At 35.9% G+C, this 26,443-nt stretch overlaps 1 protein-coding gene across 29 annotated transcripts in view; it reads left to right on the top strand.

Moving 5' to 3' along the window:
- ATRX (ATRX chromatin remodeler) overlaps positions 1 to 26,443 on the top strand; it is a 247,111-nt gene that overhangs the window by 91,201 nt on the left and 129,467 nt on the right. For all 29 annotated transcript variants that reach the window (XR_004960609.1, XR_004960591.1, XR_004960595.1 and 26 more), the window contains 4 exons: positions 5,320 to 5,392; positions 15,932 to 16,065; positions 16,512 to 16,688; positions 25,599 to 25,692. Coding sequence is in view for 3 of the 29 variants with exons in the window: in XM_036270983.1 (XP_036126876.1) it covers positions 5,320 to 5,392; positions 15,932 to 16,065; positions 16,512 to 16,688; positions 25,599 to 25,692 (478 nt within the window). In the remaining 26 variants the exon portion in view is untranslated. The remainder of the gene's footprint in view (positions 1 to 5,319; positions 5,393 to 15,931; positions 16,066 to 16,511; positions 16,689 to 25,598; positions 25,693 to 26,443) is intronic.

The raw sequence follows: 26,443 nt of genomic DNA, 5'->3' as shown, positions 1-26,443 counted from the left end.
CATGACATTTTCTGAAAAAATTAAATTTATTTTATTGAAACTCTTTGCAGATGCTCATCAGTTATTTTCTAGTGACATGAACAGATGTTTCTGTCTTTTTTTTTTTTTATCCTTTCCCGGGGACATTTTTTTTCCATTTTTGTTCAGATAGAGTGGGAGGGAGAGAGAGGAAGAGAGAGAGAGAAAAAAACATCGACGTGAAAGGGACACTTCGAGTGGCTGCCTCCCGCACGACCCAACCAGGGCCGGGGACAAACTGCAACCGAGGTACGTGCCCTTAGCGGGAACTGAACCCGGGTCTCTGGACTGCAGGCTGACGCTCTAACCGCTGAGCAAAACCGGCCAGGGCGATGTTTCTGTCTTTAGTATTAACAAAATAAAGGAAGAAAGAAATCGAAAAAGTAGATAAATTACCCTACCCTGAAGGGATCATGCACTAGGGCTATGAGGGTTTCGGTCAACCAGTCAATGATACTTCACCTCCCTCTCCAAAATATTTATAAAAATAATAATAATTATTATTATATTTAAAAATCATTTGTATAATAAATGTAATCTTGTCACTCATTGTCTTTATTAAGTCATTAAAACCTGTCAGTTAACCAGGAGCACTTGAAATTTCTCTTAATTTAAAAAAATTTTTTCTTTAGTTTTTTTTTCATCACCATTTATTCCCCCTATACTCTCTTCCACTGCCAACCACCTTCCTCCCTGAAATCTTTAAATTTTTATAAAGTAGATTTTACTTAAAACTGTGTTCTTAGCACAGGCTGAATGTTTAAAATTTTCTTCTCATTCTTTATGCTAGGATTTTCCATTTATTCCTATTGGATTTTAGGGGAATTGACTTGAATCTTGTTTCATAATAAAACTTTAAATTTCTTTTATGGAGCTCTTATCTAATGAATTGATTTGAAAACCAAGTGTGATATGCATGGTGTACTCAGTTTAATGCTCTGCTATATCACATGCTTAGATGGAGCTCTGCCTATGTGTGGCTGTTGTAACTACAGGTGTATACTTGAAATTCTTTGGCCTAATGTGTTTCAGAGTTTTCAACTGTTTGTGTTTCAGAAAAATAATATAGACTAGTTACCATATATAATAGCTCCATTAGGACCTGAGGCAGCACATTATCAAACACATTAGTATTTCTGCAGGCAAAACATAAGAACATTAATACTGAGAAGAATAAACAGTTCAAATTAGGTTTCGCTGCCATGTGAACTTTGGCACCATCTTTACATAACTTTTGAGTTTTCAGAGCTTTTTGGATTTCAAAATTGTGTATAAGAGACTGTAGACTTGCATTCAAAACACAATCTCATAATGCAGTGTTATTTACCATAGCCAACATTTGGAAGCAGTCCAAGTGCCCATCAGTAGATGAGTGGATAAAAAAGCTGTGGTACATTTGTACAGTGGAATGCTACTTAGTTATAAAAAAGGAGGATCTCTTACCTTTTGCGACAGCATGGATGGACCTGGAGAGCACTATGCTTTGTGAAACAAGCCAGTCACAGAAAGACAAATACCATGATTTCATGTATATGTAGAATCTAATGAACAGAATTAACAAAATAGAAACATTCATAGATACAGAAAACAAACTGACAGCTGTTAAAGGGGTGGGGACTGGGGCACTGGTTGAAACTGGTGAAGGGATTAAGCGAAGAAAAACCAAAACCAAACCGGACTCAGAGACACTGACAGCATTATGGTGATTACCAGAGGGAAAGGCAGATGGGGGCAGGTAGAAGAGGGTAAAGAGGGGATAAATGGTGACAGAAGGAGATTTGACTTTGGGTGGTGAACATTCAATATATAGATGATGTGTTATAGAATTGCACCCCTGAAACCTATATAATTTTGTTAACCTATGTCACCTTAAAAAATTCAATAAAAATTAAAAACAAAACACAATCTCATAGTTACTTTGCTAACATATCAATGTTTTTTTTTATCAGGTTAGTTGAGAAAACTCTGATTAAGGATTAGAGTGTAAGAATAATAAATTATAATTAGTTATATGGAGAATTCTTACTAGCAAATTCTAGGCTAATCTTAAACTTTGGAAAACTGGTTTTCATGATTAAATAGCTTCTCTAGTGAGCTCAACATTTTGATTTCAAATACTAATTTTCATTTTCCAAAATATGATTTGGTATGACACATACGAGGCTATCTATGATACATCTCTCAGGTTTGGAACTAATACCTAGTATAATATGTAATATGTAATATATATTCATTAGATCTTAAGAAGAGATGGCACCATATGGCAAATACTCAGAGGGGGCATTTCCCAATAATTTCTTAACCGAGCACTAGTCTAGATCATGTTGTTCCATTTTGACTTATATAACTATTCTGAAGGACCAGTGTGCTGATGAGGAGGTGAACGATTTCTCGTGTATATATCCAGAAAAGCCTTAAGAATTCAGAACTTCAATAGATGCCAGTCTCTCAACTATTTGGTAGCACAAGCCTTGTTCAGATTTTGTTTACCCTGGATATTTCTTGGGACTGATTACTTTAGATGAAAACAAAAAAGATAAATTTGCTAGGGAATTGACACATCTAAAAAGTGGACTTTGTCAATAGAAATACTTAAGCAGAAAATAATATGAAGGGCATTAAAAATAATCACTATGTAAAAAGTAACTGTTTTTCAAGATAAGTTTGGGTATAAACCAATGATAAAAGTGACATTCTTTAAGAATTTGCGCGCATACATATATAAGCAAGCTAAATTTATTTGTTCCCCTAATATGTTCAAATTAATTTAGGTGAGAATTAAAAAAATTTTTTTTCTTTATTTATTTTAGAGAGAGAGGAAGGGAGAGGCGGAGAGAGAGAGAAACATCGATGAGAGAGAACATTGATTGGCCATCTCCTGCATGCCCCCACTGGGGATTGGGTCCACAACCTGGGCATGTGCCCTGCCTGGGAATCCAACTGGTGACCTCTTGGTGCATGGGTCGATGCTCAACCACTGAGCCACACCAGTCGGGCAGTTTAGGTGACAATTTTTATGAGTTCTTAAAAAGCCTCTTCTGCTCTTTCATGAATTTAGAGGCTTCCAGTTTATTCAGCAAGAGTTGGAAATCCTATTACATGGTATAACATTTTCTTAGAAATTGGGGCTTGTAGAGAGGAGTAGAATTAGTCCTTTAGAAACTGAACTGTAGTTTATACAGTTTAATGTGTTCTAACCCAGTGTTACTGATTACTGTTTTCATTTATGAAGGCAAGGATATGTACACAGATATTCCATATATTTCATACTGGGAATATGAACGTCATGTATTATCTCCCAGCATATTTGCATTGCTTTTTAGAAACTCAGATTCTTCTTACAGAAATAAAGATTCATTATATATATATAAAAATTGGGGCTTGAGAATGGCATAAGCAACCAAGATTAAAAATACAGTGTTAGCCCTGGCCAGTTTGGCTTAGCGGTTAGAGCGTCAGCCTGCAGACCAGAGTCCTGGGTTCAGTTCCTGCTAAGGGCACGTACCTTGGTTGCAGTCGTGTGGGTGGCAACCAGTAGATGTGTCTCCCTCACATTGATGTTTCTCTCTCTCTCTTCCCCCCCTCTCTCCCTCCCGCTTTATCTGAAGATAAATGCAAAAATGTCCTCGGGTGAGGATTAAAAAGAAAAAAAACAACAATACTGTTAGGAGATTGCAATCTAATGACCAAGATGGATACAGATAAGTCATTAAAAAATACTAGAAGAAAGATATAGAAGTAAAATCGTGCTATGTGATAAATAGCAAGTGAGCCACTTAATCTAACTATTAGAAGAAAACTTAACAGGTACTATTTGAACACTGTTTTGAAGGATGGGTCAAATTTTCAAAGGTATAGTAAAGAATGACAGTAATATTACTAGTGGTATTTCATTTGAAGATTGGTCTGTTTGAATGGGGTGGATATTGTGAGATTTATTTTTGCCTTTCTATATTTAGTGTATTTCTACCCCGAACATGTAGCTGTCTGCATTCTTTATGGATTATTTTCTCTTCAACATTTTCTCCAAATATTTTATTATTTAAAAATTTCAATATACAGAAAAGGTTTTCTGTTAACATTTTACTGTATTTACATATATAGAGTACTGTTTTCCAGTATATCTATCTCTGTATATTTTTCTATCCATCAATGTAGTTAACTTTTTTTTTTTGCCTTTTCAAGTGTTTATTTTGAAGTAATTATAAATTCACAGGAATTTGAAACAAAAAAATGCACAAGGAGATCTTGGATACCTTACCATTCTCTGGTGGTAACATCTTGCATAACTGTAGTACAATGTCAAAACCAGGAAATGGAAGATTTATTCAGATTCACCAGATTTACATGCATTTATTTGTGTGTATATGTATGTATGTATAATTATAGTTCTATGAAATTGTATCATGTGTAGCTTTGTAAATCACCACAACCAAGGTATTGAAATTTTCTGTTACCATAAGTTTTCCTTGTGCTGCACCTTATGCACAGATTCATTGCTTAGCCCCACTATTGACTCCTACCAATTGTTAATCTGATTTTTATGTTTGTTATATTGAGATGGAATGATGAAGTATGTAACCTTTTGAGATTGGCTTTTTTTTGTTCCGTGTAATGCTCTTGAAAATTTGGATGCATTTCAAAGTCAATAATAAACATTAGCATACTTCTTCCTAATTACTTCAGCATATATAGTATTAGTAAGAGTTCAATATTTAAGTTTGTATTTGAGGCACAGTTTACATATAATGAAATGCCAAATGTTAATGTCTTTAAAGTTTTAATTAAAGGAAAGAAAAGTAGCATTGTATAAGGAAATAAATTTTACTGTACTTGAATGTATCTGTGTAATTCTACTCATTAATATTATACAAATTCAAGTATATTTTGAAATTACTTGGTACCCCCAAAAATATTGGTAGCAATTTTACTGTTCTTCAGTGATATAGGAAAGATTATATATCTGTTAGCTTTAAACTTAAAATGGATCACTGTGAATCTTATCAGCAAGAAACTTACGCTAATGTGATGGCAAATGATAAAGACTTATTACCTGAAGGATGAGCTTTAAAACCCTTGTGCTCTGGGAAGGAACTTTGAAATATATAAGATCCAGTTTATTTATCATTTTACTGCTGGCACTTTTTAAATTACCATGTACTTTTCTTATAAATTCTTTTAAATCATATTTTGGATCCCAGAGTACATTTTAGAACCAACTAGGCTTTCAGTTTTATTTTACATGATTTTACTTATATAGATAATTTAAAACTAATTTTAAGTATACTTTTTTCCTTCAAGGAGATGAAGCCTTATCTAAATCAGTGCCTGTCACAGTGGATGATGATGATGATGACAATGATCCTGAGAATAGGTATGGTTCCATCTGCAAGGACTCTTAAAAGATTATAACACACCCTAGGCGTGGGCACAAACAGCAGCAACAGAACCGCAAGCTGGTTGTAAAAACCAAGAGTGCCTGCCTTAGACTCACTCACAGTCTTACTGCAAGTTTGAAAGAAAGGCCAGAAAATGGGCTAAAACTTAGAAACTTTAAGAGAAAGTAAATATAAATATTAACACATCTAGCATAGGGTGTGTTATAAATACATATAACTCTCAAATTTATGTTTTTATGTAAACTGCTGTTTTTTGAGTATTTTTATTTTGACAGATTATTTTACTGATGAAAGTAAAGCATATTTCAAATTGGTGACAATAGCTCTCTCTCCTTAATATTTGATTATTGTTTTTAATTCCCATCCAGTATGGTGGTCCTATTTATTAAATCCTGTTCAAAGTGAAAATAAAGGAGATTGCTTAGATATTTAAGATTAAGAAGTTGCTTTCAAAATAAGTATCAGTTTATAAAGTGTCCAGACTGATACAAATTTTAAATATTTTTAAAATAAAATAGAAATAGACATTATGATACCATTCACTTTAATAAGACTTAAGCAATAAGTGTAAATGTAAACAGTGTAGCTTGTATTGATATATTTAACTAAAGATAGCTGAGGAAAGAAAAACATAACAAAGGCACACTCATGTCCAAGCAATGGAGAATAAAAAAAATTAAAAGATATAACCATAATGTTTTTACATATCTTTTAAACCTTTCCCTGCACTACAGTATACCCCACACCCATAATTTTCAACCAAGTGTGGTGAAGTGGATGGAGTTTTAGAATAATGGGAATAAGAATATCTGACTTCTAGTTCTAACTTTTCTAACAACTGTCTCTGTAATCTTGGGCAAGTGACTTTACTCTTTGCCAAAATTTTCTGATCTTTAAAATGAAAATGTTAGGTGAAGTTTTCTCTGATTAATACTAATCCCAAAAATCTATGTTAGACTTGATGAATTTTATTAAAGAGTGCTATATTAACCATCCATTTATAAGAAAACATGAAAATATGCATATAGTTTTTGCATCATAATTTTCTAAGGAATTAATTTCAGTTAGTAAATGCTGGAAGATAGCTGTTATTCTAGCTCTGTTTTATATCTTGCTGATGCTGATAAGTGTCTTGTTTCATAGATCAGCATTCTCCTAATTAATAGGAGAATGAGCAGTTTTTATTAGGGTCAATGAGCAGTTTTACTTTGCACTTTGAATAGAGTTTAATCATGGATTCAACGACAGATGCTCTTGCTTACTTATTTTTTTATGATATATATCCAATTATTTTATGTGGTAGAGGTGGGGTCCAGAATGGGTAAGGACATAAATTTTATTCATCAGGGATTTTATATAGTACATGATCACAGAGAAATTATGAAAACATTTAAAAATGTATCCTTTTTAAAAGTCTTTAATTCCTTTTCACTTATTTATGCTATTATTTGTTTTCCTGCAAAACATGAGGCCTCAAATGTTACTGAAAGGCTAAGGATGTTTAAAAACATGCTATATTATAATTTAACTGTGAGTGATGAACCTTAATTTTATATGTGGCCACCAAATGAGAGAGTCATTAAGGTATGATAATTTTTAATTTGTGTTTAGAGCTTGTCAGAATATAAACATCATTTTCGTCTTTTAAGAACCTTATCACATCTCTCTGTACTGGCAATATTTTATTGAAGGTATACATAATTCCATCTATGTTTGTGATGAAGAAATACAACCCTTTTGAGTACTTTGAGAAGAATTGAATTTTATCTTGAGCATGTTTTTCTTTTTACTCAGTTTAATGTGCTTCTATAATATACAAATACCAACGATTTTCAGCCAGTGCAGTGTACCATAAGAATTTTTAAAACATGTAATACCTGACTATTTAGAGGCACTGACCTCTTTTCCTTTAGATTGACAAATACCAATACAATAATGGCTGGCCAGTGTGAATGAATAAAAATTGTATCTATTGTTTTGTCAGATTGTAAAAAATATATATTTTTTGGTGTTGCAGAAATTTAGTAATTAGTTTATGTGTGCCGAGAAATGAAAAGATTGAAAATCACTGATATATACCATTAACAACTTGTTTTTGTTTCCAGTATACCAAAGTAATATATCTATTACTCATGGATTATCTAATGATGGGGATACAAATATCTTCTTGAGCTATTTTAGTTTAGGCTGTGTAGTTGAGCATATTTGAGTATGCATTAAGCAGCTTTTAGAAATTTGTTTGCAGATTATGATTAAATCTTAGAATTATTTTTACCAGTTTTACATTTTGGAGTAAGGATGTATTTTGGTAGATAGCATGTTGTACTTGTGTGTAAATTTGTACACAGTTGTATAATTGTATATTAATTGTGTATACATTTTATGATTTCCTTTTTAGCAGTATTGTAATACATTTTCAGTGTTGATGTTATGTTTAACTAATTGGATGTAATAAATATCTGTAAGCCCTGGCCGGTTTGGCTCAGCGGTTAGAGCGTCGACCTGCGGTCCTGAGAGACCCGGGTTCGGTTCCCGCTAAGGGCGCGTACCTCGGTTGCAGTTTGTCCCCGGCCCTGGTCGGTCGTGCGGGTGGCAGCCACTCGATGTGTTCCTTTCACATTGATGTTTCTCTCTCTCTCTCTGTTCCTCTCTCTCCCTCCCACTCTACCTGAACAAAAAAATGGGAAAATGTCCTCGGGTGAGGATAAAAAAAATAAATAAAAATAAATAAAAAAATAAATAAATATCTGTAAATTTTTTTTATTTTTCAAGCATTTGATTTTAATTATAATGCATCTTTTCATGAGACTTTAATGAATTTGTTAGAATTGAGATATGCAGGCTAGTTTGTAGCCAAAGACATTTTGATATTTCTGAAATTGATGAAGTAAATACTTTATAATTCCCCAAACATTTATTATATATAACATTATACTTATATATGACTATATGCTTATATATTAATGTGAAAGTTTCACAACAGATTTCACTGCTATTTATCTTCTCTATTTTAGAGCTATGATAGGTTTTGAGGTCAATAAAATAGACTTAGCCATGTCTTGAATATTTTAGTAGGTATGAATAAATAAGTCTCTATTATTTTAGCACACTATTATATAACATTCATATTTGACAGTAAATGTATGCTTTGGTCAGATAGAATGGTCTAACTTGTAAATTAATTTTGTATAATTACATTTCTTTATTAATAAAAATTGACAAAATAATATAGGTCGACTGACAGTGTAACTTTCATTACTATTTTGTTGAGACTTTAAAAATATAAATAGTGGACTAACTTTATCTTTTGAATTTTCTCTAACTGAGAATTCACTTTATATCTTACAGAGTAGGCTTTATGTACTTTTTGAAAGGGTTCTCCCAAAAAGTACCAAACAGTTGTCAGGTTATTTAAATTATACATGTAATTTTACAGTTTTTTAAATGTACGGTTATTTTAATGTTGCCTTTCGAGTACCTGTTAATTGTGTTTTAAAATGGTTCTTTCATTGAAAAGACATTTATTCACATAATTATTTTATTTTTAATATGTTTTTATTGATTTTTAGAGAGAGAGAGAAACATTGATGTGAGAGAGAGACATCAATCGGCTGCCTCCTGCACACCCCCTGATGGGGATCGAGCCCACAATCCAGGCAAGTGCCCTGACTGGGAGTTGAACCAGGGCCTCTCAGTTCATGAGTTGCTGCTCAGTCCACTGAGCCACATTGGCTGGGGTCACATAATTTTTTATTATGGTTACAGTTGTACCATTAGGCTGGCATTGAAAGTGCATTATAATTCTTTAAAGTTTTCAATATAAATAGAAATATTTTGATCAAAAATGTTCTATATTTTAATACCTATACTGTCAATTAGCTTCATTGATAACATGGCATTGTGTTCAAGTTTAGCAGTGTTAGTATTGTGGATCATTAAACCAAGCTTTGTCTTTAGAGATTGCATACTAAAACAATCACTGAAGAGTCCATTCCCTTGAAAAAAGAGTTATTTTTGGAATGCTCTTAATTTGTATTTTTTTTTTTTGCAGGGTGTGAAAAATATTTAAAACTGAGCTTCTTTTTTTTTTTATCCTCACCCGAGGACATTTTTCTATTTTTTGTTCAGGTAGAGTGGGAGGGGGAGAGAGGAACAGAGAGAGAGAGAGAAAGAGAGAGAGAAATATCGATATGAAAGGGACACATCGAATGGCTGCCACCCACACGACCAACCAGGGCCGGGGAAAAACTGCAACCGAGGTACATGCCCTGAGCGGGAACCGAACCCGGGTCTCTCTGGACCTCAGGCTGAGGCTCTAACGGTTGAGCCAAACTGGCCAGGGCGAAACTGAGCTTCTTTTTAAAATTATTTTTTTGTTAGTCCTCTGCCTGAGAATATATTTTCCATTGTTTTTTTTTTTTTTAGATAGAATGGAAAAGTGGGAGTGGGGGGGGGGGGCGGTGGATAGAAACATCGATGTGAGAGAGATACATCTATTGGTTGCCTCCTGCAGGACAACCCAGGTATGTGCCCTTGACTGGGAGTTAAACCTGTGACCCTTCATCTTTGGGCCAATGCTCTAACTGCTGAGCAAAAGTGGCCAGGGCTAAAATTGAGCTTTAAAGAGAAAAAAACACATTGCTAGATATTTTTCAAAATAGAGCATTCTTTTTTTAACCCCAATTTTTATTAAAAGCTGAGATTTTTATGTGGATCTTCTCCCCTGCCACACACATACATGTATTTACTTTATAGTTGAAAAGGCTTAATTGGGTCTAGTAATACTCCATAGTTTTCCTCACAATTTCTCTTTCAGAGGGGTTGGATAATTTTTTTTAATAGAAGCAAAATTTGATGTGGAGATTGCTTAAAGTAATTGCCCTTTGTTAATAGAAGTTTTATTTAATTATAGTGGGCTTACTTTTTTCAATCTCGAAAATATAAAAAAATTTGTTTTTTCACTACTAGCTTGGGTGAGTATTCTGCAGGCTCTGCACTTTTAATCCAGCATATTTTGGGAACTGATTAATGATTCTTGGATGTTGTTCATACTAGTGAAGATATTTAATGATTGTTTACCTGATTTTTACAAAGATTAATGACATGAATATCTCAAGTCCCTTTAACATATGACTTACTTTTGGTTTCCATTTTAAACACTTTTCCAAATGTTCATCTTCTATACATGTCTTTATCTATTTTCTATACAAATTTACTAAATCTGAAATAATTTATTTTCTGTAAAAATAATTTTTGTCATGGTTGTCCTGTTTAGTAAGCAAACTTGCTTTAGTTCTTTATGTGCTTGTAAAACAAAGATAGCATTTGAAACGAAGTAATTTACTTGTTTTTATATTTGAGTAAGAGTTTTAAATAGCGATTTTACATAATTCTTTCTCAATTTACTTTGTCTTTATAGCACAGATAAGTATTTTAAGTCATTTAAGTATAACACAGGTGTCCTACCAGTAGATAGGATCTATTTGTTGATAACTATACTATTTGCAGTTGCCACCAGCTTTCTTTATGCTAGAATTGTCAGCAAGGAAAGAAATGTGGTCAGTAGTGGTGATTTCTCTGCTTAATATTTAAACATTATACCCAGCTTCCCTGGCCGGTTTGGCTCAGCAGTTAGTGTCAGCCCACAGACCAAAGAGTTGTAGGTTCGATTCCAGTCAAGGGCATGTATTGTGGTTGTGGTTCGGTCCCTGGCCCTGGTCAGGGTCATGCAGGGCAACCAGTCATTGTGTCTCTCTCATATTGCTGTTTCTTTCTCTGTCTCTCTCTCTCTCCCCCTCCTTCCCTCCCTTCCACTCTGTCTGAAAATAAATGGAAAAGTATCCTTGGGTGAGGATTAAGAACAAACACATATTACACCCAGCCTTCCTTTCCTATTTGTGTTCTTTGGTGATATTTGGACTTTTAGAAAATCAGAAATACCCGTCCCCCTAAAAAAGTTTGGATTATCAACTGTTAGCAAAAATAACTCATTTTTCTCAATTCATATATGCCTCCTTGTTTTTATTTTTAAAATTTAAAAATAAAATTGAGACAAGTAAATTCTGTTTTTATTTTTCAAGTATAATAATTATACTAGTTGTTTAATATGATCAAATTTCCTAAATGTACGTTAGTAAATTATTTTTTGTTAAAATTTCCTCTAAAACTGGCTTAGATTTTTCATAAAATCAAGCAATATACATTTTGTAATTTAATATAAACTGTTAATAAACTATGGGTTTTTATTATCATACAGCTTTTATTTTTCTATTCCTGTGTATTTTTGAAAAAGTTATTTGATATTAATTTTTCTGGTATTCTCACTGAAAAGAAAATAGTGCTGTTTTTCATTAGCTACAAACATTGTAGGACATGTGACTAAAAAAATTTCAAACCACTTTTTAGCCTATTGATTCTTTAGTAACTTCATTATTATCTGATGAATTCTACCACTGTTGGGTGCAGATTATTATGCCATAGTCATATATATTTTTCCTTAGTTTTTATTTGTATTATTTATGTATGTATGTATGTATGTATGTATGTTTTTGTTAATTCTCACCTGAGGATATTTTACATTGATTGTTTTTTTAAAGATAGAGTGGAAGGGAGAGAGAGAGAGAAACATAGATGTGAGAGAGACACATTGATTGATTGCCTCTTGCGCAACCCCCACCAGGGCCGGGGATCAAACCTGTAACCCAAGTACATGCCCTTGACTGGGAATTGAACCTGTGACCATACCGTCTGTGGACCGATGGTCTAACTGCTGAGCCAAACAGGTCAGAGCATATTTTGAAAATATCTTTATTGAATTTTACAGAGAGAGGAAGGAGGAGGGAGAGAGAAAGATAAACATCCATTGATGTGTGAGCAGAACCTCAATCTGCTGCCTCCTGCACGCACCCTACCAGAGATTGAGCCCATAACCGAGGCATGTGCCCTGACTGGGAATTGAACCAGCAACCCTTTGGTGCACGTGATGACACTCAACCAACTGAGCCACACTGGTCAGGGCTCTATTCTTATTTTTACTAAAGTTTTTCTTTTTCACCCAAGAGCATGTTTTTGTTTTTATTTAATTTATTTTTTTTATTTTTAAAATTTTCACTTGAGGATATTTTTCTATTTATCCTCAGATAGAGTGGGAGGGAGGGGGGGGGAGAGAGAGAGAGAGAACGAGAAAGAGAAAGAAAGAAAGAAACATCCATGTGAGAGACACATGGATCTGCTGCCTCCCACATGACCCGCTCCAGGGCCAGGGAGCAAACTGCAACTAAGATACGTGCCCTTGACCGGAAGCAAACCCTTGACTCTTTGGTTTGTTGGTCGATGCTCTCATCGCTGAGCCAGATTAGCTAGGGTTATTTATTTATTTATTTATTTATTTATTTATTTATTTATTTAATTTTTAGGGAGAGAGGAAGGGTGAGAGAGGGAGAGAGAGACAGAAACTTCGATGTGTGAGAGAGAAACATCAATTGATTGTCTCCTTTTCATGCTGTGACCGGGGATTGAACCTACAACCTAGGTATGTGCCTTTACCAGGAATTGAACCTACAACCTTTTTGGTGTATGGGATAATGCTCCAACCAATTGAGCTACCCAGCCATACCAAGATACTAATTTTGAACCAAAGAGTTTAAAAATGCTAATATAGATTTTGAAGATGAGGAATTCCATATTAATTTTATGAAATTTTTTATTTTATTTTTGATAACATGATTAGAACAAAGCCTTAAATTCTAGGAGGATATGTGTACACCACCCCAAAATATCCAACATCCTTTGGTTATAGTCATTTGAACTGTTTTGGATATCAGCATTTTAAATATATAGCTTTATTTCTTTGGCCAGATTGTTTCCCCTCTCTTAGCCTCTTTACTCACCTGTAAAATGACAACATTGGACTCTAAGGTCCCTTCTTCTAGACCTAACATTTTGTGTTGCTCTTCTAATGCCTGTTTCTCTATAGCTCCCTGGTGCAAGAGACTCTTCTCTTGATCATTCATTTTTAAGAAACTCAAAATTTTGAATTACTAATCTACCTGCCAGCCAGAGGTGGTTTAATTTCTTTTACTGTTCGAGTGTTTAAACATGAGACATTACTCATTTCCTTTCTAGATAGGATGAGAATTATTAAAGGCTTTCTTGGCTTTCGTTCTATTTCTGATTGCTTGTTTGTGTTTGCATTGTTGAGTTCATTTCTTATTTTATTTTTGCTTTCTTTTAGTAGATGAAGGTATAAGGTATAAATAGGCATTATTTTGATATTTATTATGTGATTTAGAAGACAGTTTGTTTGGTTTTAGAATTCTATTATTTATTCTGTCTTCTACCAGTTTCCATTGTTTGATAATGGGTTTTTACCCTCTCTCCCATATTGTTTTGCTTTCTCCCCCTCCCCATTCCCTCCCTTTCAGGAAAATGGAGGAGTGGCTCCCTTCCCTCCATCTCTGCCCAGGTTTTCTGCCATAAGATTGGCATAGCCTGTGCCTTTAGTGCTTCTAATAGAGTCATGTCTGCTTTGGATGCTACTCTTGCCCCAAGTTATAATATTGAGCATTGAGGTTTCCGGGGAGGTACTTTATTGCCTGGATGATTTTTCTCACAAATGTCTTCAAGAAAAGAAGTTTTAGAGCAAACAGAATCAACTGGGGATCTAGACTATACATCCATCACATGCATACCAGCATGGGTCCAGCCAAGGCCTCCAAAATTATGCTTTGCTAGCCTCAGCTGGTTCTCAAGTGACAATGTCCCTGAAGTCTCTGTGGCTCATAACTAAAGAGTTAAGGTAGTGAAGTTTCCCTTAAAGCATCTCATAGCAGGCTTTGTAGATGGGACACATCTCACTTCAACGTGTTTGCTGACTACTGAGGGTGATGGTCAGCGTCAGCTCATAGGTCCTTGTAATTAAGTTCTGATTTCAAGGTATAGGTTATGTGATAGTCTAGGTTTATGATTCAGTGGGTTTTTGACATAGTGGACTTCAGCCATCAATGTATGCATATTGATTTAGATTTATACTTTTTTACAGCTTAATGTACATGTCTATACATGCGGTTTTCTTTTGGTCAAAAGGGCAAATCTAAGACATCTTAGTGAGGTAAATCTTAGGGAGTCTTCATCACTCTGTGTATAACTTTCAATTTGAAGAAAAGTGACCATTCTCTGAAGTTTGCAATTTTTTTCTGCTTCTAAAGTGGCTGTGATTGTTCTGTGTATTATGGTTTTACTGAAGTTTTTTGATAAATTGTATAATTCTTTAGTGTGTGGATCTCATTCCATTTCCATGATATATTAGTTGATATAGAATCGTATCTTATTATCTCATGTATATCATATTTCTTAGTTTATGAGAGTCGAGAACTTGAGTATGAATTAGATAGGTTTACATATTTTGACCTCCCATTTAGACATAGGAGTCTAGATTTTGAAAGAAGAAAAATTATGTAGTTTCACCCGGCCGGTGTGGCTCATTGGTTGAGCATCAAGCCATGCACCAAGAGGTTGTCAGTTTGATTCCCGGTCAGAACACATGTCCAGGTTTTGGACCCAATCCCCAATGGGGGGCATGCAGGAGGTGGCCAATTGATGTTCTCTCTCATTGATGTTTCTCTCTCTATCTCTCCTTTCCTCTCTCTGTAAAATCAATAAAAAAAAAAATGTCTTCTTTTAGTGCAAACATGGAAATTAGGAATATATTTTATTTCAAAATAAGATGGTATTAAAGAAGTATTTTGTTATGCTTTTAGCAGTATAGTTAATATTAACAAGTTGTTCTTTGAGGAGCATCTTGAGAAATTTTGGTATGAATACAGCTATTGCACTATCTACTTTTTGCAAAGTGAAAACTCATTTATGATCAGTTGTGTTCTTTTACCATGTGTGGAATCATGTACTTATGTCCATTCTCTGCCCTAGCTTGATATTATTAGGGCCTTCTGATTGCTTCAGTACTTAATATTTAGTGTATGCTTTCATTTGGTTAACAGAATATATGAAGTAAATTGAAATTTAAGGGTCAAAAATATTGTCCTTCAGTTTGAGGCATTGTTTCATAACGAAGTAGTTATTACACATTGATTTTCTAAGAATGTGTTTTGCTGTTGAATAAATCATCTTGTATGGAGTTTTGTCTTCGAATTCTATTTGTCTGAATAAGCGAATTTACTGTTTTGGGTCTGTCTGATATTGTAGTTACTGATTGATGGCAGCAGAGCAAGTATAGGATTGGAAGGTTGTTATCAAGTATGAAGGTGAAATTGGTTAGTAGAAATGTTCCTCACATTTTTCAGTATATTGTAGAATTACATAGAATTGGGAATATATCAGTGCTAAGAGTATTTTCAAAATTTTGGTTGGTTAGCTTATGTTAATACATAGTTTTGGTAATTAAAAAAATATATAAAATGTATTAACATATTTGTCTCCTTTGAAACAGAGAATTCTTTGTTTTTGTTACATTTCACCACCAATATAGTTTTTTTTATTGTCTTTTTACTCTCAAGAATTGCTAAGAAGATGCTTTTAGAAGAAATTAAAGCCAATATTTCCTCTGAGGAGGACAGATCTTCAGATGATGAACCAGAAGAAGGGAAAAAAAGAACTGGAAAACATAATGAAGTAAATCGAGGAGATGATGGTGAGCTCCCCAAAGAAAAGTATAGGATGCTATAATTTAATTGTTTGACCACTTCAGTCTTTGAAGACTATCTAACCATGCATGGCATCTCTTAATACATGCATTTGAAGTTTATTAAAATGTTTAAAACTTTTCTGGCATACTCCTTTTGAGTATCCAGTAATAATTCAACATGTTTTCTCAGTTACTGCCAATAAAGAGATGATTTTTAAAGCAAGGTATTTTTTATCTTTTAAAAATCTGCAAATGTGTATTGGTGATATTAATAATAGTAATAGATCAGGTTTGATGTATGAGATTGCCTAATCTCACCAGTAATACCCAGGTAAGTATACAACTCTGATCTTTTCCATAAATCATGATAATTGTCAACAAACAAAATAGTTTACAAGACATTTTAAAGGAATAAAGGGTGAAGGTTTTACTGATTTATTTTATCCATTTAGATGCAAAAAATCAAGTCAATTCTGAATCAGATTCAGATTCTGAAGAATCTAAGAAACCAAGATATAGACATAGGCTTTTGAGGCACAAACTGACTGAGAGTGATGAAGAATCTGGAGAAGAAAAAAAGACCAAGCCTAAAGAGCACAAAGAAGCCAAAGGCAGAAATAGAAGGAAGGGTAAGACATTTTAATTCTGAATGTAAGGAATATCCTGGTTTTACAAACTTAATTATAGCAATGAAATTTAAGTATATCTTCTCAAACAGTTGTCCACGTACATTAAGTAAATATTAGCACACTGGCAACAACTATTCTCTCACATGAGCGTGAAATAAAGAATGTAGAGTGGGAAAGTAACCTAGACACTTGAGAGATGACACAAGTAATATTTTTAACCTTTAATAGTTATACATTTAGATTAAAACAATAAATATGATAACAAATAAAATATAGTTAAAAGTTATGTGGAAAATACAGGATTGAGAGGCTGCGGCAGCGGTGGCGGGGGTCACTGTAGCACAGAGGCACGGCTGCAGGACAGGAGCTCAGCGATCTGCAGACAGTGGTCTCAGCTTCATTTGTTGAAAGTGACTGAACTTCCGGTCAAGATTGCGGTGTAGGTAAACGTGGTATCGCGTCCTTCCACAACCACATCAGAGTTACAACTAAACTACCGAATAGCCGTCATTCAAAAAACGCCTGAAAGCAAGCTGAATGGAAGTCCTACAACGACGGAATTAAAGCGGCAGCCACATCGAGACTGGTAGGAGGGGCGGAAGCGGACAGGCTGGTCTCACACACGTGTGGCAGATAAAAATCAGGAGGATACCTTGTCTGGGAAGGTCTCCCTGAGGACTGAGGGGGTTCCCATCCCACACCAGTTGCCCGGCTCAGGGTTCCAGTGCCAGGAAGAGAAGTCCCCATAACTTCTGGCTGGAAAAACCAGCGGGAACTGAGGCTCAGGGAGGCTGGGGAGGCTGGAGACCCAGGCAGCTCATTTTAAAGGGCCTGCGCACGGACTTAATCAGACTCACTCCCTGTATGCTTGGAGGGGAGGCAGTTCGAGGGGCACCAGAGACATACAGGGAAGAAGTGAGCTGTTTGGCACTGGAGCGAGGGCTGGAGCGGGGGCTTTCTCCAGGACAAACGTGCTGTCAGAGGCCTTTGTTCCTTTGGTGAGCCCTTCCCTGGGGCGGCAGACAGCCGCCATATCTGGGACTCCAGCAACCTTGCTCACACTGGTGGCTCCGCCCCACCCAACTTTCAGACCCACCCAAGCTGTTGCCAGTTGCTTAACCATAGGATTGGCCTGTCTGGGATCCTGCTTCAGGTTTTCCTAAATTCTTTCAAATAAGCCGCATCTGGTCTCAGCTAGCCCCATACCTCTCATTAAGTAATATGTAGAAACAAACACAGGGAGGCAGCCAAAATGAGGAGACAAACAGGTCCCAAATGAAGGAACAGAAAAAATCTCCAGGAAAAGAACTAAGTGAAATGGAGATAAGCAACCTAACAGATGCTGAGTTCAAAATACTGCTTATAAGGATGCTCAGTGAACTTAGTGAGAACCTCAGTGAACTTAGTGAGGGCCTCAAGAGCATAAAAAAGAACCAGTCAGAAATGAAGGAGGCACTAACTGAAATAAAGAATAATTTACACAGATTCAATAGTAGAGTAGGTAAAGCCAAGAAGCAAACCATAGATTTGGAATCTAAGGAAGCAAAAAATGCCCAATCAGAACAGCAAAAAGATAAAAGAATCCAAAAAAATGAGGATAGTGTAAGGAGCCTCTGGGACAACTTCAAGCGTGCCAACATTCGCATCTTGGGGGTGCCAGAAGGAGAAGAGAGAGAACAAGAAATCGAAAACCTGCCCTGGCCGGTTTGGCTCAGCGGTTAGAGCATCCGCCTGCGGTCCGGAGAGACCCGGGTTCGGTTCCCGCTAAGGGCATGTACCTTGGTTGCAGTTTGTCCCCGGCCCTGGTTGGTCGTGCGGGTGGCAGCCACTCGATGTGTCCCTTTCACATCGATGTTTCCCTCTGTCTTCCTCTCTCTCCCTCCCACTCTGTCTGTACAAAAAATGGAAAAATGTCTTCGGGTGAGGATAAAAAAAAAAAAAGAAAAGAAAAGAAATCGAAAACCTATTTGAAACAATTAATGGCAGAAAACTTCCCTAACTTGGTGAAGGACACTGACATACAAGTCCAGGAAGCACGGAGAGTTCCAAACAAGATGAACCCCAAGAAGCCCACACCAAGACACATCATCATCAAAATGCAAAAGGTTCAAGACAAAGAGAGAATCTTAAAAGCAGCAAGAGAAAGGCAGCTAGTTACCTACAAGGGAGTTCCCATAAGGCTGTTAGCTGATTTCTCAAAAGAAACTTGGCAGGCCAGAAGGGAGTGGCAAGAAATATTCAGAGTGATGAAAAAGCAAGAACCTACAACCAAGATTACTCTATTCTGCAAAGCTGTCATTTAGAATCGATGGCCATATAAAGACTTTCCCAGACAAGAAAAAGTTAAAGGAATTCATCACCACCAAACCGTTATTATATGAAATGATGAAGGGTTTTTATGAAGAAAAAGATAAAATATATGAACAAACAAAATGGCAATGAATACATATCTATCAACAATGGAATCTACAAACAAAATGAACAGGTAGAACAGAAAGATTCTCATAGATACAGAGAACATTTTGTTGGTTGCCAGATGGGAGGGGGGTTGGGGGAATGGGTGAAAAAGGTGAAGGGATTAAGAAGTACAAATTGGTTGCTAGACTGGCCTGAAAGGAAAAGGGGTTCGGGGGTGGGAAGAAATAAACTAAAGAACTTATATGTATAACCAGTGGACACAGACAACAGTGTGGGCAAAGGCAGGAGGGGCCGGGAGTGGGGAGGAGGGGGTCAGTGGGGGAAAAATGAGGAACATCTGTAATACATTCAATAAGAAAGATTAAAAAAAAAAAAGAAGATACAGGATTTCCTATAACTGTAGGAAGAAATAATGCTTTCCTAAGAAAAGATAAAAGATGTAATTAGTTTAGGTAGATTTATGCTGCGTATATGTAAAACTTATATGTAGTCAGATTAAATTTTCATTATATTAAAAATCTGAATCCTTCTGCATTGAGTGCTTACATGTTTCCAGTCTCATGGTAAGTATTAAGGCTATAAAACTGAATTAGGTCATTGTCTTTATAGTGGTTTTAAATCTGGCTATACATGCAGATCCCTTGGAGGATTTTTTTTTAAATCCTCACCTGAGGATATTTTTACATTTATCTTCAGATGGAGTGGGAGGGAGAAAGAGAGAGAGAGAGAAAGAAACAAACATCCATTTGAGAGATACACATTGACTAGTTGCTACCCACATGACCACAACTGGGGCAGGGTGCCCTTGGCTGGAATCGAACCTGGGACTCTTTGGTCCACAGGCCAATGCTCTAACTGCTAAGCCAAACCGGCCAGGGCTACTTGGGGGATTTGAGAATACACCTATGACAGAGTTCCATCCCAAGCCAATTATACTGTAATAGGTGGTAATGGGACCTAGGTATCCATATTTTTTGTTGTTGTTGTTAATTTATATTTTTAGAGAAAGAGGAAGGGAGAGGGAGAGAGAGAAACATCCATGTGAGAACAAAACATCAATCGGCTGCCTCCTGCATGCCCCTTACCAGGGGATCGAGCTTTCTGCCTTGGCATGTGCCCTGACTGGGACTTGTTCCGGCAACCCTTTGGTGCACAGGATGACGCCCAACCAACCGAGCCACTCCAGGCAGGACTCCATATGTTTTTAAAGCATCTCTGATATGATGCTGGTAAATAGCCAGCTTTGGCAGTCATTAGTTTAGTAAGAATTTTTGATGTTAATATTATGAGAAATTATAGCACCATGGGGATTTCTTGTATAACAGAAGTATTATAAAGTGTGGCACAAAGTAGCTTTTTGGGCAGTGGGGGTTATCCCCAGAGAAGACTTCATAAAGATGAAGAGGTTCACCTAACATACCAAGTTGTATATGGGAAGTAGGTAGATATGATGTGAAGATTTCTAATGTAAGCAGGGAAGATAATTTTTAAAAGCCTCTGCAAAATGTTTGGTAAATGGAGGAGGGGATGTAATTAATATGGTTGGGTTGGACTGTAGGAGAGAGTAGGGAAAGGAACAATAGGAAATGAGGCAGGGTCAATAAAACAGAGACTAGGTACTGGAGACCCTTGTAAGCCTGTGTTTCTCATAGTAGACTACTTACCAGTGGGCCTGTGGATACATGAGGCTGTAGACTAAAACATGATACATCTCTTTAGTTTGTTCATTTTATTTTAGAGTTGGAGAAGAGTATTGTTATATGAAGTAATCACATGTATATTAAGCAATTAAATGTTAAATTTGCCTAAGAATTTTGGTTAACAAAAAGTTCAAAGAAAGTTTTTTGTTTCTTAGGGGCAGACTGTGAAGACTTTACTACTCAACTTCTTTAGTGCAGATTAACTCTTCTTTGCCACTAGGAATAGCAAAGCATTTGTGGAAGTAACTGAGAAGTCCAATAGACTCAGTAGGCTGGAGAGCCATTGAAAGTTTGTTTTTTTAATTTTAAAAAGTATGTAATTTTAATATTTTATATCATACTGTATTGAGTTATAGTTCATAAACTGTACAATTTACCTGTTTATAGTGTACAATTTAATTATTTTTAGTTTATTTAAAGAAGAGTGCTATCACTTAAAATTTTTTTATTTGAGCTGTACTATATATAAAAAGAACTATGTATTTCATAATTTGACAACTTGGAACACATGTGGGACCTAGATAAAAGCACAGGACATTCATTACTGGTAATCGAGAATCACAGCTTCAGCACAACCCATTAAAAGATGTAATAAGATCAGCCCTAGCCAGTTTTGCTCAGCGGTTAGAGCGTCGGCCCATGGTCCAGAGAGACCCGTGTTTGGTTCCCGCTAAGGGTACGTACCTCAGTTGCGGTTTGTCCCTGGCCCTGTTGGGGTTGTGCGGGAGGCAACCACTTGATGTGTTCCTTTCACGTCGATGTTTCTCTCTCTGTCTCTTTCTTCCTTTCTTTCCCTCCCACTCTGTCTGAGCAATAATGGAAAAATGTCCCCGGGTGAGGATAAAAAAAAAAAATGTAATAAGATCAGATTAGTTGCTTGTTATTCTGTGAGAGTGAAGGCTTGGAATCTGTTTGCGGGATATTGCCCTAGTTGATGCCAAGTGTGGTTGTTAGAGAAGAGGAGGTTTGATTTAAGGTTTATAGGAGGTTGAATTGTTATGCTTTATTAGCTGGTGTTACAGATAAAAGTCTAGGATGACTTTCAGGTCTTTGGAGTTGTTGTGATATATATGCTTTTTTTTTAAGAAAGGAAGGGAGAGGGGGAGAGAGATAGAAACATCATTTGGCTGCCTCCTGCATGCCCCCCACTGGGGATCGAGCCCGCAACCTGGGCATGTGCCCTGACTAGAAATCGAACTGGCCACCTCTTGGTGTGTTGGTCAACACTCAACCACTGAACCACACCAGCTGGGCTGTTGTGGTGTATTTTTAAAACCACAAAAATAGTTGAGATTGCCTAGGCAAATGGAGAGCTAAGGAGAACATCTTGGAATGCTGATCATTTAGTCTACTGAGCAATAAGTTACCCATTAAAGAAGAAAAGGAAGTCTGCTTAATATGTCTTGTACATTTCCATGTTAATAAATAATGTGAATGCTTATCTCACAAATTTCTTTGCAGCATGACTACAAACTTGTCATTTAGATTCTATAAAAGAAATTGAATGATTTAGCAGGTTACATAAAGAGTAATATTGATTTTGCCTTGAAGGCTCAGCTCAGGATAGAGTCCTTTAGTGGACAGAATTACATTCAAAATGCTTTATTAAAATCCAGGTTTTTTGTTACCAGTATTTTCACTTTTTGTGTGGGTAGATTATTGGCCTCGTGGTTTTTATTTGTTTGTTTGTGTAGGAGGGAGTAAATAAAACTCATTGTTTATGTTTTTAATATGGATTATGATTGTAGTGATTGGTACTATATTTGAAATTGAATGACTTTCCAAATTTTGCACAGTCTTGTGTTCCTATGTTGTGTGAAAACTTGAGTTGGGTGATGGGGGGAAAGTAAAGAGAATACCTTACTTATTAAAATCAAGTACAACATGTGAACTTTAATTTTCACCTAAATTTGGAAAAAGTTCTAGAAGTTATTTTGGAGATAATTTAAAAAATGTAATTATTGCCTTTATATTAGATGATAATAAGTTGATGTTATTTTTCTCAAGTGTGATTGTGGTATTTAGTTATGTTAAACCGTATCCTTATGATTAATGGTACAGCATCATGATATCTGCACTTAATTTCAAATGGATCAGTGCATGTGTATGTACAGAGAGATAAAGCAAGTGTGGTAAACTGTTAACAATAAGTGAATTTAGAAGAAGGGATATAGGTGTTCATTCAATAATTCTCTCAAATTTTTGGTAAGTTTGAAAATTTCAAAATAAAATGATGCATGAGAACTTGATACTATGCTTACAATTATAATTTAGTCATAAAATTGCATTTGCATGCATGTGAACACGTGTTCTTCCACAATTCACAGTTGCTTAGCAGGTCATCGTTTTTAGTTTTTTGTTTTTGTTAGTCCTCACCCTAGGATATTTTTCCATTTTTTTAGATTGAGTGGGAGGGAGGGAGGGTGGGAGGGAGGGAGGGAGGGAGACAGACAGACAGACAGACCGACAGACATTGATGTGAAAGAGACACATTGATTGGTTGCCTCCCACATGACCCCAACCAGGGCCAGGGATCGAACCTGCAACCCAGGTACATGTCCTTGGTCGGGAATCCAACTTGTGACCCTTTGGTACTTGGGCTGATGCTCTAACCACTGACCAGCCAGGGCTTTTTAAAAAAAAATTGCAGTAAAATATTCATAACAGATTTTAACCATTTTAAGTGTACAATTCAGTGCCATTAAGTATATTCACATTGTTGTGCAACCATCAACATTATCTGTCTCTGGAATTCTCATCACATGAATAACTCGTTTCCCTCTCCTCCAATAGCAGTTCTTTATAATATTTATGTTTGCCTATATATATATATTTTATCCTCACCTGAGGACATTTTTTGCATTTATCTTCAGCTAGATTGAGAGGGAGGGAGCGAGGAAGGGGGAGAGAGAGAGAGAGACAGAGACAGAGACATCGGTGTGAGAGAGACACATCGACTGGTTGCTACCCACAAGACCCCATCCGGGGCTAGGGACAAACTGCAATCAAGGTATGTGCCCTTAGCGGGAACCTACCCGAGGACTCTCTGGTCCATGGGCCGAAGCCCTAACCGCTTAGCAAAACCTGCCAGGGCCATATTTTGAAGAGTATTGATCAGTCATTTTCTAGACTGTCCCTCTGCTTGAATTTGTCTAATATATCTCCTCATGATTAGATTGAGGTTATTAGGTATTCTGAACAAGAATACCACAAAATGATATTGAATCCTCATTGTATCTTAACAAAGGGTATATGATGACAGTATGTCTTATTACTGGTAATGTTAACCTTAATTACTTGGTAAAATTTGTGTCTGCTAGATTTTCCGCTGTGAAAAGTTTTCTTTTCATATTTAATGACTATCATGTGGGGAAATACTTTGAGAATATGCAGATATCCTATTTCTCATCATACTTAAACCAACTAATTTTAGCATCCTTCTCACCTGGAACAATTATTACTGTGCTGTTTGTTTTTAATGGTGGTTTTCTATTTCTTTCATTACTTCTACATTTAGTAATTTTAAGGAAGAGCTGTCTGTTGTCCTCCATTTTTTTATCCCATTACTTATTAATATGGAGTTATAGATATCATTTTATTCTTTGAGTTATAATCCAGTTGTTCATTTTGTTGCTCGAATTGTTCCAGGTTTGGCTCATGGGAGCTCCTTCAAATTGGATCACATGTTCTTTGAATATGTCCCCATTATATTTTGAGCACTGTTTTACTTTCTGGCACCACATGATATTCCAGACTCATCTTGTATTTTCCTTGCTTGGCTTTCTGTAGCCAGAAAGATGAGTCTTCTCCTGTGGTTTTAGGTGCCTGTGTTATAGTGGCAATTTTGGTGCAGAAAAATAAGATTTTGGAGAGAAAAAATCAGGGATTCCCTTTATATTTATGCGATATGCAAGGCTCAGCTTCTTTTTCCAAGTGCTGTGGATAAAAATGTGGTTCTCTCAGAAATGGGGTTCTCTGTGTAGTGTTGGAATTCAGCCTGTCTTCCTGTCTCAAAAGCAAGAAAGAAAGGGGAAAAAATGACACTCAATAACTACCTGCCAAACCCCCAGTTTTATAGGTATCATTATCTAAGTTTTTTGTTTTTAATCCTCGCCTGAGGATATGTTTTTACTGATTTTTAGAGAGAGAGATTGGGAGAGGAAGGGAGAGAAAAACATCAGTTGGTTGCCTCCTGTATGTGCCCCTACTAGGAACTGAAGCCACAACCTAGTTATGTGCCTTGATGGAGAATCAAACCTGAAACGATGCTCCAACCAACTGAGCCCACCTGGCCAGGGCCATTATTCAAGTTTTGATTTCAGTCCTCAATCTGTCTGCTATTTTCTTTTCATAGTCCTTACATCATTTCTTTATGTATTCTGTCCATAGTGTTTGTTTTTGTAAATGGCAGAGAATCTGTAATCACCCTTATTCCATCATGGCCAGCCTACTTGCTTGTTTTGAATAACCAGAATTCTTACATTTTACTTTATCTTTGGTAATTATGGATATATTTTACTGACAAGTAAATTAAAAAAAATTCATATACAGTTAAGTTATATTTCACTGTACAACTATAGTTTCATAATTATAGTTGGAATACCTTTGAATTTTAATAAATACCATTTGAATCATTAACTGATCTAATCTGTATGATGTAGTGCCCATTAATGTCCATATTACATATATTGTCACAGTAATCTAAGATTTAATGGGAAGTTATTGTCAAATTAGAGAACTATATTTGTATTGGGAAGTATTTAACAACTTTATATATATTTTTTTGTTCAAGTGAGCAGTGAAGATTCTGAAGATTCGGATTTTCAGGAATCAGGAGTTAGTGAAGAACTTAGTGAATCTGAAGATGAACAACGGCCTAGAACAAGGTAAGTATTATTTTTTTCCAAAATTTTAGGAATTAACCTGAGTAACCATGTTTAAATTATTTGTAGAAATGTTGCTCTTACAAATAAAGTTAACTAAATATTTTATATTTTGATTTGAACCGAATTGTTAAAATTAATAACTTATAAAGAATGTATATAATCATATGTGTTATTGAATTATGTGTTCTAAACTAGGTGGACTTTCAGTGTGCGTAAATACTCTTGACTGTAATATTAGGTTGTTGAGTTAGGGGGTTATAGTGTAGTAGATGAGACTCTATAGACAATCTACCTCAATTCATCTTCTGGCTTTACTGCTTTCTATTTGTATGAATACCTTATAATTTTTTTTTTTTTTTTATCCTCACCCGAGGATATTTTTTCCATTTTTTGTACAGATAGAGTGGGAGGGAGAGAGAGGAAGGGAGAGAGAGAGAGAAACATCGACGTGAAGGGACACATCAAGTGGCTGCCACCTGCACGACCAACCAGGGCCGGGGACAAACTGCAACCGAAGTACGTGCCCTTAGCGGGAACCGAACCCGGGTCTCTCTGTACCGCAGGCCGACGCTCTAACCGCTGAGCCAAACTGGCCAGGGCTGTATGAATACCTTATGCTTTAGTTCATCATCTATAAAATGGGAGATTACAATATTACTTACCTTATTGAGTGTTGTGGGCATTAAATGAGACTGTTCATTTAAAGGACTTATAATAGTGCTCCATGAATGCTAGTTGTTGGTCTTATTAG

This window comes from Molossus molossus, unplaced genomic scaffold (assembly GCF_014108415.1).
Source record: "Molossus molossus isolate mMolMol1 unplaced genomic scaffold, mMolMol1.p scaffold_m16_p_2, whole genome shotgun sequence".
Classification (NCBI taxonomy): Eukaryota; Metazoa; Chordata; class Mammalia; order Chiroptera; family Molossidae; genus Molossus; species Molossus molossus.
This window is presented reverse-complemented; position numbering and strand designations above follow the sequence as displayed.